The 17,426-nt window shown below is 31.6% G+C and overlaps 1 protein-coding gene across 1 annotated transcript; it reads right to left on the bottom strand.

Moving 5' to 3' along the window:
• Positions 1 to 1,380: 1,380 nt before the first annotated feature.
• Positions 1,381 to 3,308, bottom strand: LOC149553222 (cytochrome P450 750A1-like). The gene is made up of 2 exons (XM_089788694.1): positions 2,307 to 3,308; positions 1,381 to 2,220 (listed from the first exon to the last, which is right to left on the bottom strand). The coding sequence occupies exons 1-2, from the start codon at positions 3,228 to 3,230 to the stop codon at positions 1,609 to 1,611; spliced, it is 1,536 nt and encodes a 511-aa protein (XP_089644820.1). The 5' UTR covers positions 3,231 to 3,308; the 3' UTR covers positions 1,381 to 1,608.
• Positions 3,309 to 17,426: the final 14,118 nt, after the last annotated feature.

The following is a 17,426-nucleotide window of genomic DNA, read 5'->3' as shown; positions in this document are numbered from 1 at the left end:
TTCCCATGATAGAGGAAGACCTCTAAGAGAAATCATGCTGAGTTCCTTATCATCCACTTGATTTTTCATAATTGCAAGTTGATCTTTTAATTCAGCGATTCTTAAGAAATATGAGGTTATAGATTCTCCATTTTTCATCTTTATATAAAGTAGATCTTGTTTTAAAGTTAATAATCTACTTGTATTGTTGATTTCAAATGTATTTTGAATGGAGGAGAACATTTCAAATGTAGTTTGAAAATTAGCTATAGATGGAAGTATATGATCTTTTACTGAGTCTATAATGATCTTCATTGCTTTATTATTATGTCTTTTTCAAGTTGTTTTTTCTGATACACTTTCAGGCATGTGTAAATTTGATTCAATGTATTTTCTAATTCCATTTCTCTTAGCACTATTAATAATCTAACTTTCCAAGATGAGAAATTTGATGCTCCATCTAGCCTATCTTCTATTCTTATGTGATTCACCATTTTAATACTTTGATTTTAAAAACCTCTTTCTTTAACTTTTGAAATTTAGATTTGAGTGAATACTTTGTAATAGTATTCCTATCAATATAGCTCTAATACCATGTTAAATATTGTGGATCATTGATATATAAAACAATTACAAAACAAATGCTTGCAGAGAATATCTTACTTGAATAGTAACAATATCAACAAAGTGCAATGTTCATACAATGAATATTTATGAACTATAGGTACTGGAATGTCGTAGATTGATTCCTTTCCCTATGGCCAAAATGCGCACACACACACACATATGATCAGAATACATGAATATGAAGAGTCATGTCTCTATGTGGCCCAAGGGCCATGTAGAGGCATGCCTCTTTGGAGGCATGTTTCATAATAACAATAACAAACAACCTTTGATTAGCATGTGCCTGATAACAAGAATATAATGCGGCATAATAAAGTGATTATCTCCCGATATCATAAAGGAGCCCGATCGCAATAAAAGGCTGCCGATAATCCATATCATAATACTACAAGGACATAAGCATATATATATATATATATATATGCTTACATTCATGTAATTTATAGAATCAGCAGCAATTATCAGTATATCAAATAATCTATGTTTTGCTTCTTCTGATGCTAAAACGTTAACACTACAATCATCTATAAAGGAGAGACCATGCCTTGATCCTCTAATTGAATGCGTTTTAAAAAGATCTATTACATCATTGTGTGAACTAAATGTAGAAGAGTTTTTGCCCCATGACTAACATTCCGAGAAGTTTAACATGTTGAAACAGAGTATAACAGCAGTCTAAGAGCTATTATTTTTACAGTATAAGGTAAAGAAGAATATAACAGCAGACTAAAGGAAAAACAGGGCAGCACACAGTAAGATAGAATGAAGCAGATATGCACAATACAAGTTATAATTTTTATTTAGATTGACACACAATTCCAAAAGAGATAGCTCTATTTATAAACTTTATGGAGCACTCTTGAATTTTCTTCTGAAGCTGACGATGGAAGTGAATGGAAAACTTCTGGAGTCTTCCTTACAGCACTGATATGCTCACCTGCAATCCTGTTGATGTGATTCAATAAACATTACTACAACAGAACCGCCTTAGCGAATGCTTCTTCAAACTGGATATTCAGCAGTCAGCCTCCATTTAGGACATGCAAATAGCGGATCTCTCCTTGGAAGAGTTATTCCAGACCCTTCCGCCATATTTATCTCACCGTCTACAGTCCAATGAAAGCAATGAATCAGTTGAGCCAGTGCCAGCTCAGTAACAGAAAGACCCATCGAAATCCCAGGGCATCCTCTTCTTCCTGTTCCGAAGGGCAGCAGATCGAAGTCCTGACCTCTCACATCCTTATTACTCCCCACAAACCGCTCTGGTTTAAACAGATGGGCGTCTTTCCAAACGTTTTCATCCCTTCCGATCGCCCAAACATTCACATACAGCCTCGTCTTCGGCGGAATAAAATATCCTCCCACGGTGCACCCTTCCATCGACTCGTGCGGAATGAGCAGAGGAACTGGCGGGTGAAGTCGAAATGTTTCCTTCACCACACATCGCAAGTAGTCGAGTCCCATGACGTCACTCTCGTTTAGCCTTCTATTTCTGCCGACAACAGAGTCAATCTCTTTCTGCGCTCTTGCCAGCGTTACAGGATTCCTAAGCAGTTCACTCATTGCCCACTCTACCAGTGTCGACGATGTTTCCATTCCCGCTGTTAACATATCCTGCGCACACATCGAAAGAAGACTGGCTTAAAACAATTTGTAATAAGATTTTTGAAAGCCTAGTCGGCCTTGATTCTCAGACTTACCAGAATTATCGCTTTGATATGCGTTCGTGAAATTGTCTGGCCCTCCGTCTCGGCCATGTCGAGCATCACGTCTACCAAATCTTTAACACGATCTCGTTCCTTGTGCTTTGCTTTTGCTAATCTACGATGAACGTGCTCTTCGATTACATTTTCAGCAAATATGTCGTATATTTGATAAATGGCCTGCATGCGACGGCGAATTCCATGTACGTCAACCCAATCGAGGGACGGAATGAAATCACCAACGCAAACGGCACCGCTCGCAGCAGTTATCTCGTCAACCATTTCTTTGAAGGTATATCCCCCATTCAAATCGTTGTCGGAGTACGTCCTGCTGGCAAACATTCTGCACGTAATATTTTGTGTAAGGGAGGAGAGCATTTTCCTCACATCTACACACTTCGCTCCTTGCCCACTTTGGTGCCAGATGGAGGCGATCATGGCAGCAACTTCTTCCTCTCTCACGAATCTGAAAGACTCGGTTCTCTTAACGGTGAACAGCTCAACGGTGCACAGCTTCCTCATCTGCCTCCAGTACTCTCCATAGGGGCTAAACGCCAGGTCTTTATGATCATAGCATACGTACTTCCCATGTGCACAGTTTGGTCTATTTGCAAAGACCAAATCGTGGGTTTTGAGGAATTCTTTCGCCATGGCAGGCGAGGAAGCCACAACAGTGGGGATGGAGCCCAAGCGAAGGAACATAATGGGACCATATTCCCTTGCCAGCGCCGTAAGAGAGTGATGAGATAGGTTTCGCATGAGGAGATTGAGATTTCCTATGAGAGGCCATGGACGTGGCCCTGGAGGCAATTTCAATCTGTTGCGATTGCTCTTCAACTTATAAAGGAAGCAGTAGAGGAAAAAGAGAATCGCGAATCCAATGGTCGCAGCCTCTTTCAGATTGCATGTCAGGAATTCCATGCTCTGAGGAAAGGGAAGAAATTTACAAGCCTGAAATGAATGGGAACCAGCAAACAGACCCTTTAACACAGATACGTTGCAAGAACACAATGGCCATCGTCAATAAAAGGTGCCCACATAACCGACAAATTTTATTTCCATGGACACCATACCCTTTGAATATTATAGTTATTGCCATGGCATAATTCCGATTATTATTTTCGTGAGGTTGTAAAGCAAGGCGAAGGGAAAACCTTATCCTCTTTTGGTTATCGTAAGGCCAAGGGAAAACCTTATCCTCTTTTGGTATCGTATAGATATCTAACCCTTATCCTCTTTTGGTATCGTATAGATATCTAACTTCTATTTAAGAGGTAAATCCACTTTTATTGCGATAGATGATAATTATTAGCCCTTGTCTTTTAAAAGCAGGGAACTAATGTAATCTTTTGCACCTCCAATTAATTTCTTTCTGAAGAAGCCTGCACAATATTCTAAAGTTTGAGTGTCAAGATTTAAAAATTCTATTTATTAAATGCGAATTCCAATTTTCCAATTGGTCTAGACAAATTTCCTGGGTGTTTTTGCCTATTTTTGTGTATAGATTAATCTGAAAAATATTAAATGCTATTGTTGTGCTCTCTGACAGAAAATTAATTCATATTGATCATCGCCAACTGTCCATACTATTTGTGTGACGGTGCCATCATTTTTCTGGATGAAATAAACATCGACTTTTGAACATGGCAGATCCTTCCCAACAGTTTCAAAATCTGATAAATGAGTTTTTATAAAAAGTTATGGTCTAACACTGCTCTGATAAAAAGGACGAAGGGAAATTTTTTAATTGTTTAAAATAAGGATTTATAGGTTAGTGGTGGGGATTACTGAGTTGTCTATTAAAGATTTAAATTAGTTTTAATGTACTATGTGTTGATAGTGGTTATGATCACTTTACATTAATTTAGACTCTTTAAAGATTGTCTTTTATGCACGATCATGCAGTAATGAAGCTATTTTAAAATTGTCAATGAGTTTTAGTTTTATATTGAATCTTTGAGTTACTTGAAATTAGATTGAAAATACTATTTAATTTTAAAATTAAATTGTTATGTAAATTATTTTAAAAAATGAATTATGGTTATTTGAATAATATAATATGTGGAAAGTATATAAATATGAATAAAGTTTTAATGACAAGGTAAAAACTATATAGTACACGATTTTTTTTTTGAGATTTATTAACATATTTATAATTTTTTTAAATTAAGAAAGAGTAAATGAAATATTGTCTATAAAAGAGATAATCAAGATATATCAATACTTATAAATTTGTTATTAAAATAAAGAAAATGAAAGGTTTGAAAGGAATTTAATTACAAGAAAGTTTAAAATACAAATTTAGAGAAAGCAAAAAGCTTAAAAGGTATTTGATTGTGAAATAAAAAGTTTAAATCAAATTAATTATTTATAATTTACTAAAAATACATATTAATTCTAACAAATTCAATAATATTTTTTCAAAGAAAAGAACTTAAGACAATATAATATGATATACTACATAAAATATTCAATAACAAATATTTTTATCATTTAAATAAATCAAACAAAAAATACAAAACATACATCAGATGATATAAAATAAAGAAGTTTAAAAGGAAAATAATGGATTTAACTATGTATGATGAAAAAAGAAAAATCAAATGAATAGTAACTATTTGCATTCTAAAACAAGTTTTTATATTAATTTATATTTGATATCACATGCAAAAATTAATACTCTTAAATTACATTTGTGGCAATGTATAGTGAAATTTTATTTTAGATTATTTTGACATTTGAGGGAATCATTGATCAGAATTTATTGTACTTTGGAGCAAGCTAGCAGTGCATTCGTTTGTAATCTATAAACCAATAGTGATCAACTTTTTTTGATTAATCAAATATTTATAAAGTTTATATATTATTTTGTTAATATAATTTAATTTTGAAAGTATTTCTCTTAATGATAATTAGCTCATTTCATTAGTGACACAGTAATTTTAAGTTAAAATAATTTTTTTCAAACAATTATCAAATTAGCTAATTTATTTTCATTTAAAATTAATATTTTACTTAAAATTTATAATTACACATTTATGAGATCAATGTAACATTTTCACTAGCTATTTTACCGATTTGTACAATAGATTTAATGTTTTTCCTACATTCTTAGCAATTGGTGATAGCTACAATCCTCACTATGAGTCCTTATAGCTACAATCCCCACTATGACTCCAAAAGGTAGGGACTCCTACTCACAAAGAGCTCTTTTTTTGTTAAATATCTATATGGAGTATTATCTTTTTGGTCGATTGTGATAATCACACCAATGAAAAATCTTATATTTTCTTACCCTTAGTGAGGTGATAATTTGTTTGTAGATTGTTATTTTGTGGAACTTATTTTTGTATCTATGTACATATTAAGATATTAATTTATTGTAATATTATTTTTATTAAAAACTTTAAACATTTCTTGTAAGTAATGCTAATATAAATATTTTGTTGTGAATTATTTTTTGGTTGTTAAGATTTTATTATGTAAATTTATATATTATTCATATTTTTGTTTCCTATTCTCACTTAATTTATAATGTTATTAAACTTGACCACATCTATAACAACGATAACAATTAACATATCTCTTATCAAATTTGCATGTATCTTATTCTATTGAATTACCTTTATTTGAAGAATAATTTTTATTTCGGCATCTATATTTCCCTTGGTCTTGCACTTGGATGTAAAAGCTCTTCATCATTTTTTCTAAAGGAATCTTTCAATATTTCTTTGATAGACATAAGAGATGTGAGTATATGGTCAGTGTAGAGTTATCTTTGGCGCATTTGAATAATCAAAGCAATGTGGTTCTACATTGATGTTAGAGATCTCAAAATATTTTATTTTTATAAAATTATTTTTTCCGAAATTTATTCAATATATGTCATGTTATTGACTAAAAACTTTACTTTCACATACTAGACACTCACACTATATATCTCTTGTATATTGAAGATTTCAAATTTTCTTTTTCGTGCAAATTAAGTGCTAAATTTCACGTGATTACAACCTTGATATGCTTCTTTAAAAGTCTTCTTATCATCCTTAACTTTCTTTGTACCTACACATTTTTAAATGGGCACTTACCATAGCTATATGAATATGAAATAACTATTGTCACTTTTCATTTGACCATATTTGTTATCCATTCTTTTGTTGATATTTTGAGGTCATTTAAATTAGCTAACTATTTTACATAAAAAGTTTCTACAATCCCAATTGAATTATGTTTACTTATCTAGAAAATCATTATCTTAATATAAAATAATCATACCCACTTCCCCTTCATTCTGAAATCAAGTTTGAATTTGATACATTTTTAAAGATAATATGAAAAACTTAATCTTCACCTCAAAACAAAACATCTACTATCATAAACAATTAATATTTTAATACAAACAATAAAATTTATTGTAAATAAAAACATAGAAAATATTATATTCAATTTTGAAAGTTGGTAACATTTTGTACCCCAATATGAAAGTCTATGTTAAACCTCAAAGTATTCATTGTACACTCATATACTATATTATAGAATGCTAAACAAATAAAATATTGTAGTATTATAAAAAACACAACAATCATTAAATAGCTCATCTCATATAAGCATGCATCCATTGTGAATTTCATAAATTATTGATACAAATCTAGAAAATATTATAAATGATTATTCTACATTTATGAGAGAGAAGGAAATTAATGTCATAGTCCACTCCATTTAGCAATGAAATGGGCATGGAATATGGTGGCATATGCAAGAAAGAGGCTCTACTTCTTGTGCTTTTTTGCATAGTACTCATTAGGGAAATATATTTGAAAAAAGTGACACAATGAGATGACTTTTAAAAAAATTATTGCCAAGATGTCTATTGTAGTAAATTTATTGTGTAATGGTGGGTATGATAATTATTGTTCTAGTTATAAATGAATTATTTTCTATTTCATGCCTATTATGCATGAAATAATTGATTAATTTCTTAGGAGAGAAATTTTATAATGCACATATGTTATAGATTAGGAGAAAGAGAACTAAGCTATCAATTTAAGGTTTAAAATTGATAGATGTAACTCTAATAATGGATAAGAAAGAGGAAAAATAAATATTGTGGCTTAAGGGCTAAGGAAAAATATAAAGAGAGATCAAGTAATAATGACACCCAATACTTTAGGGTAGCTATGGATTATAGAATGTAAAATTACTTTGGATATTGATTGGATCACATTGTGATACTATTGCATATGAAAGAATAATGAACATAAAAAAGGGTGGGATGGGGTAGATGGGGCAGGGTTAGTGTAGAAGCTTAATACCTTATAATAAATTAAATACAAATCATAATGTGTCAAAGTAATCGAGATGAAATAAATAAATGACCATCATAATTTCAACAAATTATACAAATCAAGTGGTTATGATTAGAATCTTAGTAGACCCTTAGAGCCAAGATCCAATACCTTTTAAACACATAAAATAATTAAAGAAATGGGAGTAGTGGAGGTGTAGAGGATGTTCTCTAGACCCAATAAAAGGATTAAAATTTCAAAATATCTTAAAATAACTTAATATACATAAGCCTAGACAAATGGAGGGAGATCACATCTAGCTGGAGGGGGCCACTATGGGAGAAAATTACAAGTAGAAGGGAATCTTGGAGATTAAGTGGTTGCAAAAGTCTATCATGAACTTGGTTAGGAAGAATTTAGAGGTGAAGCATAAGCTCAACTAGGTTTCAAATTTATTAGTGCAGGTGACACATTTAGCATACACCACCCTTTTCCTCATGCAAAATAACAAGGAAGGAATTGATGATGCTAAGGACATGGAAATGGTTCACTCACCGTACAACTTCCTAGCTGATGACTACTTCTAGAGAGAAGCCAACGAAGTAGATCAAGGAGGGTTAGCACCTACTTATGTATTTTTAGTTTAGTTTTTAGTTTTATGTTTAGTAGGTTTCTTACTGGCCTAAGGGCTCTCTTTGTTAGTTTTTATTAGACTAGTTCAATGACCATCATGAATATTCTGACCAAGTTTATGTATAATATTGATATTCTAATGGTTAATACTAGTAGTAATATTAAAAAACCTTTATCATGGGGTTTTTGATGGTTTTGAAGGGGTTTTTGGGGGTTGGGTAATTGCATGGTAATGATTTCCAATTGATTCTTAGCCTATGTTTTTCTTTGTGTGGGTCAACCCCCATTTTGGCAGCTTCTTAATATAAAAAATATAACAGGCATACTATGAATGGTATTTACATGTTAAGTATTCAATGAGTATTTTTAGTGAGGAACGAAAGAATAATATAACATGTATCATATTTTTTCAATGTGTGTGTGTGTGTGTGTGTGTCTATATATATATATATATATATATAACTCTTGAAGATGTGTCATTAGGGAACAAAAATATTTGAAAACTTTTTTGATACTCTACATTGAAATGGGTTTTCATTATGGTTTCTCTACCATTAAGTAATAGCCGTAGGGAGAGAATATGTATAGTCCAATCTCTTCCTCATGGTTCCTATATATAAAATTTTATGGGTAAATATAGCATGGAAATTCTTCCATATTCATCCCATGGTTTGATACGTAATGGCAAGAAAGATAATTTCTTGGAGGAAGTCTAGAATGACTAACATTGGATGATTAGTATTCATAATTTGTGCCCTCTAAAAATTCATTTAAAATATGTTTGATATAATAATTTTCACAAGTATTTGTTATTTGATGAAACTAATCAATATTTGGTAGCTATATGTAAGCCCCTTAACTTTAATCCTTTAGATCAAGAGCACAAATTAGTTTACTTGGTGGAATTAGAAAAAGAGATCTTATGATTTATAAAGAAGGTAGGGAAGGCCCCCTAAAACTAGGAAGAGAAATAATAAACTAGAAGGATGCCCCAAGAAGGGGAACTATAATTGATCAATGAGAAACCACAAGACTAACCAATATAGCCTAGTGCCAAAAACATTTACCAAAATTGATCAAGAACCACCATTTTTAAGATAAGTAATATAATAACACTATCCAAGAAGTACGAATAAATAAACTAGTGTAACTTGTAACTGCTAACCAAAAAAAAAAAAAACATTATTGTTTTTGTTCCTAGAAACCATCCCAAAAAAGATAGAGGAAACTATCTCCATCCACTAGTACCAACCCAAAAAAATAATTGATATCAATACATTAATAACACCAAGAGTTAAGTTACGATTTTTTGATTTCCTCTCAATATTCTGCAAGTTTCCCAAGGTCATCTATCTAGTCCTAGGACTCAAATCCTTATTCTTCTTTCAACATGTTATTCATTTTCCTTGCATCTATCTTCAATGTTCTCCATCTAGTAATAGTTTTAAATGCCATATTTTTTATAATTTCCCTCTTAATGTTGTAGATGCGATACATAGTGACCTAATTTTTAATTATAGAGATAGAGTTATTTTTAGTACCCTCCAAACTAGAGAATCTACCAGAGAGGGCATGCACTTTACCTAGAAAGCTATCTTCCAACTCTTCCATCATTTAATTCATCTTGTTACATGAATCCCTTTTTATTTATTCTTTTCTAAGAGATTCTTCTTCTCCTTGACTTAGGATGTCACTTCCTAGGTCTACTTCAATATGTGGGTCTTAGCTATCCTCCTTCTTCCCTTTTGTATCATCATCCTCTTCTTCTTCATAGTATTATTCCCCCAAGTTAGTGTCCTATTGTTTCGTTAGGTTATTATCTAGTTATATCTCATATGCCACATTTTCTTATAGTATAAAATTTTCTTCAAAATTGTTCTCCACAAGGAACTTCCCCTACTTTTATTTAGCCTAGCAAAGCACATCTCCTTAAATTTGGAATCATATTTTATTTTAGTCTATCTAGATTTACCTGTGTCTTCTAAGTTGGCATCTCCCTTTAGTAATGATATTATACAACAATGATTTCTTCCTTCATCCTACTATGCGTAGGGGTTTTTATTAGGTTGTTCTTTATAAACACATTCTTTCTCTTAGCAAAGCTTAGGATAAGAAAATAATATTCTAGGGAAAGGTTTTTAACAATATTAGCTAGGTGAAACATAGGATTCTTACTTATGTTGGGAGTTTTTGGATTAGATATACTTAGGAAAAGGGGTACTCCTTTATTCTTCTATGACAATCAAAGTGTTATGGTTCTCTAAAGAATTATTGTGATTGGTAATAAATCTAACCCATGGCAAGGGTTTGGAAAGAACATGTTGGTAGAGAATATCAATAAGGGCCTAGTGGAGGGGAGTGTTATCTCCCTTAGCAATGTTTTTTTTGAAGAAAAGTAAACCAAAATAATGGACATTAATTCATTCACCATCCTTAATGAGGTTAAATAGGGGAAAGTTCTAACAATGGTAAGAGGTGAAATGACCTTTTAGATAAAATTTTTATGACTCGTAGGAAAATATCAACAAAAGGAGAAGCTAAACCAATGTTTGCATACATGTTATTTTTCAAAAGTAGCTTACATATTCACCCTAACCTCATCAACAAAAATATTTCCTTTCCTTTTCTAGAACCAAATAATAACATGAATTCTTCCTTTACTAGGATCACAATGAGGATTAATGATTTCAAGTGTAATAATTAAATTTTCCATGCCATGTTGTAATTATGCATTATAAGTAGACATCTCTTTTTACTAGCATTAATTCCTCCTATTTTTGTAGTCAATTCACCCAGTTGGACATTAAAATTTTGCACTAGTAGTGACTTAGGTTGTAAGTATATTAGTAATGAATGAAAGACTCCTACTAGAACATTATCAGTAGAAGATATTGCTAAAAAGAAAAATCATAACATCATGATGATTGGCATTGTGTTTGCTATTAATTATGCTAAATTTGATAAAGTCAAAAGTTGTGCTACAACTTATGATATGTGGATCAAACTAAAAGTCATCTATGGAGGAGATGATAATGCAAGAGGAACTAAAGCTAAATGTCTTAGATGAAATTTTAATCAGATGAAGAAGAGAGAAGATAAACGAATTGCAAAATATGTTGATAGAATTAAAGCAAGTATGAGCGCAATAAAACCATCAGCAAGAAACGTTAATGACAAAACAATTGTAAGCAAGGTATTGAGAACCCTTCTTCCTATCTATGCAATCAAAGTGTCTCCTATTCAAGAGATGAGATGTGATCCAAATAGAAAAATAACTTTGGATTCTCTAATAGGAGGATTGATAGCTTTTGAGTTGGATAACTATGATAACTATGTCCCTAGTTCCAAAGGTACTAAGTTTGCATTTTAAGCCAAGCTTTTACTCAAGAAAATGGGTGATAAATCAAAGGCCAATCAATCAAAAAGTGAAGAAGAAGAAGAAAGTTTAGATAGTGATCTTGAAGTTGTTAAAGCCCTACTTTCAAGGAAATATTCCAAAGGTAGAGGAAAGTACGAAGGAGAGATTCCTCTAATCTATTTTTCTTGTGAACAAGTTGGTCACATTGCTACAAGGTACCCAAATAGAGAAGACGAGGATGAAAAGAAAAGTAATAAGTACAAAGAAAAGAAGGAATTGAAAAATTACAATGAGTACAAGGACAAAGGTAAGAAATCTTTTTTTAAGGCTAAAGATTTTGATAGCAGTGAAGATAAAATGGTATATATTGCTATAAAAGATGAATCTGATGATGAAGGAGATAAAATGACACTTATCTCTCATGTTATCAAAAGTGATACATGGATTATTGACAGTGGTTGCTCACATTATTGACTAGAGACAAAACAAAGTTTGAGCACATGGAACATTATAATGGTGTGTGAGGTTTGGAAAAAATAAATCCTATTACATAAAGGGAAAAGAATGTATCTTGTTAACCGATGAACTTAGATATGACAATGCTTATTGAGTTGAAGGATAAAAGAATAATCTATTGAGTGGCATTGTTGAATAACATTGGATTCAATGTAGAATTTATGAATAGAAAGGCCAAACTACTGGATGGAAAAGAAAATTTGGTTGGATCTAGCATACAAACAAAAGGTAATCTATTCTATCTAGATCTCAATGAAAGTTCATGTTTTATTGCTCAAGTAGAAGGAAGCAAGTTATGGCACAAAATATTATGTCATGTGGAATTTGACAACTTGGTCAAGATTAAGAAAATACAAAAGAGTAAGATGTGTTCCTAGCTTGAGGAAACTTGATATGGGTCTATGCAAAAATTGTTGAATTGCTAAGATGGGAAAAACTAACTTCAAAAGCAAGAACTATCATTTCGAAGAAGTCTTAGAGCTTTTACATATAGACTTATGTAGATCTATTGGAATAGAGAGTTATAATGGAGATAAGTTTTTCATTCTTTTTATTAATGACTATTCTAGAATGATGAGTATAATGTATCTAAAAGAAAAATATGAAGCTTTCTAAAAACTCAAGTAGTATCTGGCAAGAGTAGAAAAAGAAACTAGAAAGACGCTGAAATGTTTGAGATCAAACAAAGATGGTGAATTCATTTCTAGTAATTTCAACGAATTCTTCACTAAAAAGGGAATTAAGAGATAGGTATCAGTCACTGGTACACCTTAGCAAAATGGTATAGCTAAAAGAAAGAATAAATCAATTATAGATTGTGCAAGAACTTTGATCATAGAAAAGAATGTTGCAACCAAATACTAGAAGGAAGCAATTAGTACTATAGTACATAAATTGAATAGAGTCTAGTTAAAGAAAGACTCAAGTAAAACTCATTATGAACTATGGTATGGCTACAAACCCAATGTAAGTTACTTGAAAGCATTTGGCAGCAAATGTTATATTTTGAAAGAATCTAGGAAAGGTAAATTTGATGTCAAAGACAATGAAGGAATATTCCTAGGATACTCAAGATACATAAGTAAAGCATAAAAATGTTTGAATTATTGTAATTATAAAATCATAGAAGGTGCACATGTGAGAATTGATGATTTTGTAGAAAGAGTGAAGAAGAAAGCAACAAAGAGCCTGAGGATTAAAAAATATTTATTTAATACAAACTTGATACTCTTCAAAATTTATCTTGAACATAGGAGGCCTCACCTCCTGAGTCTCCAAAATCTCCAAAAGTTATCGAGTATCAATAAGTTCTACTTGAGTTAGAGTCTAAAGGACTCAAGTTGCAAGTAGAAGGTACTAAGCTATTACTAGAGCAAACTAAATTTGATGGCCCTGAGTCATAGAGAGTGGGACCCAAGATTAATATAGAAAATCATGAAGAAAGTAGTGAAAAATATCCAAATTCAAAGTACTTGTGTTAGCAAGATTTGTTAAAAGGTATCATGCACCTGATCAGATCATTGGAGACAAGTCAGATGGAATAATGACAAGAAACAAATTGAAAGGTACATGTTTAATTTAACATTTCAATTTGAAAAAATTAAAATGTTAAAGTGCACATGCGAGAATTGATGAGTTTATAGAAAAGAGTAAAGAAGAAAGAAACAAAGAGCCTAACGATTATAGAAGATTTTTTTACTACAAACTTGATACTCTGTCAAATCTATCTAGAATACAAGAGGCCTCACCACTTGAGTCCCCAAAATCTCCAAAATCTATCAAGTTGCAATCAGTTCTACCCATGTCATAGTCTGAGGGACTCAAGTCATAGGAAGAAGCTACTAAGCTATTACGAGAGAAAGTAGAATTTGATGGACTTGAGTCACAAAAAATGGGACCGAAGCTTAATATAGAAAATTGTGAAAAAATTAGTGAAACAAACTCCAAATCCAAAGTACCTATGTTAGCAAGATATGTTAGAAGACATCATGCACCTAATCAGATCATTAAAGACAAGTTAGGTGGAACAGTGACAAGAAACAAATTGAAAGGTACATGTTTACTTCCTGAATTTGAACCTAGAAATGTTAAACATGCTTTGAATAATGAAATCTGGTTTGAAGAAATGAATGAGGAAATAGAATAGATAGAGAAGAAAAAAACTTGGACTCTTATTCCTATACCCAAGGATAAAAATGTAATTTGCACAAAGTGGGTATTTAGAAATAAGTTAAATGAAGATGGGAAAGTTTCTAGAAACAAAGAAAGGTTAGTATGTAAAGGTTATACTCAAGAAGAAGGTATTGACTATGATGGAACTTGTGCTCCTATTGAAAGATTAGGAGGTGTTAGAACTTTACTAACATATGCATCTCATAGAAAATTTAAATTTTATCAAATGGATATAAAATTTGCATTTTTGAATGGAATTCTTGATGAGGAAATCTACATAGAACAACTTGAAGGTTTTGTAGATATCAGCAAAAGAGATATAGTCTGAAAATTACACAAATCATTATATGGTCTCAAGTAAGCTCCTAGAGCTTGGTATGGAAGACATCATAACTACGTATTAAAAATTTGTTCTCAAAGAAAAAATGATAACAATAATCTGTATGTCAAAGAAGGACTAGAGAAGAAGATTGTGTTGGCCAAAATATTCATGGATGACACTTTATCCATAGGAAATGATAACTTGTGCAAAGAATTTTCAAAAGAAATAAGTAAAGAATTTGAGATCTCTATGTGTAGAGAAAAAAATTCTTCAATAGAAGAAAGATGGTATCTAGATTACTCGATCTAAATATATCAAGGAGATACTTAAAAAGTTCGGAATGGAAGACTCAAGATCAGTTAGAACTCCTATGTCTACTAGACATAAGATTTCCAAAAATGATGATCCCAAGGAGATAGATTAAACCACATATAGATCAGTGATTGGAAAATCACAGTATGTAGTGCATACATGGCCTAATATTGCATTAGTAGTCAGTATGGTGGCAAGATTCTTAGCAAATCCCAAAGAAAATCAAATGATGACAATCAAAAGAATTCATGTGATATCTGAAAGGTCTTGAACACTATGGTTTAAGTCTAAAATATGAGACAATTTGGATTTAACAATATTCATAGATGCTAATTAGGCATGAATTATTGATGAAAGAAAGATCACTAGTGGTGGAGAATTCTTTCTTGATAAAAGACTAGAGTCTTTGAAAAGTAAGAAATAAAATTGTATTTCTCAGTCCACAACAAAGGCAAAATATGTGGCAGCAATAGTTAATTGTTCTAATATTGTTTGGTTCAAACAACTATTGGTAGGTATGAAGGTAGAGATGAAGGATCTAGTGGTTATATACTATGATAACACTAGTGCAATTAATATATCAAATAATCCAATGATGCATACCATTTAACAAAACACATTGCTATAAAATATCATTTTTTGAGAGAATTGGTACAAGATAAAGAAGTAAGATTGGAATATGTGAATACTAAAGAATAAATTGTAGATATATTCACCAAGCTATTACCTAAGGATGCATTTTTGTATCTAAGAGGTAAGCTAGGGGTCATTCCCCTATCTAAAGCTCACTAAATTAAGTTTAATGATGCATCAACCAAAGTATGCTGAAGATCAACAACTAGTGTAGTATTGACAAAGGGCATATTGCAAAATGAGTCAATACATGAGGTACATTGATATATACTAGATATTCTATTTGTCGTGATATGTCAAAGAGGGAGAATTTTTCCATCAATCTCATAGAAGTTTTATAAAGATGTCAAAAAGGGACAATGAACTTGGTTTGATATCAAAGATAGAGTTTGCTATCGAAAGAAGGTTTTGAATGGAGAAGTTTTTTGAATAGAGGGAGAAACTAAAGGCATAAGAAGTTCACACTAATAGAGGGAGTTCTCATGGATGTGAATCAGAATGAAACTAAGGATATGTTCCTTTATTTTTTCTCTAAAAATTTCATTACATTATTTTCATATTGTGTTGCTACCAATGTCAAAGAGGGAGATTGTTTAAATAATTGATTAATTGTGTATTGTATTTGATGTTACACAAAATGTCATATCATTTGCAATCAGTGTATTTCAAACTCACTCAGGCATTGAATATAGTTTGATGTGTCTACTAAGCATTCTAGAGTTTGCCTAGTTCAAAAGATAGTGTCTACTGAGTTCACTCAAGTGACAAAGGAAAGTTTACAAAAGTTGAGTGTTAACTAAGCTCACTCATTTACCAAAGAAAAATCATGAATATGCAACCTTAACCCAGTTCGCTTGGTTAACATGTGAAAATTGCTTTGAGTTAGTATTGACCGAGTAGGGTTAGCTAAGGAATGATTTTCTTGTTTTGGCATATTGAGTTCAATTAAATTGTATATTGGTTCTAGCTTACTAGGAAGATGAATATTAATTATTCTGAGTTGTAGGATATAATTATAAGGTCAAGTTAAGGATTGAATGTGTGGAACATATTTGAAGATTTGATGATGCTAAGAGGAAGGAAATTGGAAGGATAAGAAAAATATACTTGTTGTGATGTTAAGATACATTCAATCAAGAAGGATCAAGTATACAAGCCAGAATTAAGATCTATAATCATCAATTCAATTGCATTAGAAATTAGGTCATCTCATTGTTACTCTCTAACCATTGTAGCAATGATGTAAATCTCTTAACTAAGTTAGCTTAACAACTATTTGTAAATCCTATAACAAGGTGGCATTTCTATTGAATTATCTAAAGACCTCTAATGGGACCACTCCTTATAGTGTGATTAAATCCTCTAATAGGATCATGCCTAATGGTGTGTTTTTTACACTTTAATAGGATTGGATCCTAACAGGGCTCACTTTAGAAGAGTGAAAATCAGTAAGTAGTTGCAATTGGTGGTTTTTCTAAAATTGGCTTTCCATGTTAAATCTTGGTGTTAAGTGTGTTCATGCTATTTCTCTTATGTGTTTGCTAGTAAGGTAAAGTAATATTAATCATAGATAATTTATCTTAATATTTTCATCTTAAGCATTTGTTGAGCTTTTCTAGTGTTTACCGAGTTACAACATTTTGCCTATGTGTTTGTTGAGTTTTAGTAGAGTTGAGATTAATAGAGTTTGATTTATATTGACATCAAAGGGATCTAGGATTTATTTTTATGGTAACTAATTTACCCCTCCCCTCTCAGTTACTCTTATATTTCCAACAATTGGTATCAACTTTTTTTGAGCTTATGGAGAATGTTTTAAGGACCAAAGCTAAATATCAAGACATCTTATAGAAGAGATATTCCCAAATTGAACTGAGAAAAATTTG

This window comes from Cupressus sempervirens, chromosome 6 (genome assembly GCF_028749045.1).
Source record: "Cupressus sempervirens isolate cs-2001-9-10 chromosome 6, ASM2874904v1, whole genome shotgun sequence".
Lineage (NCBI taxonomy): Eukaryota > Viridiplantae > Streptophyta > Pinopsida > Cupressales > Cupressaceae > Cupressus > Cupressus sempervirens.
This window is presented reverse-complemented; position numbering and strand designations above follow the sequence as displayed.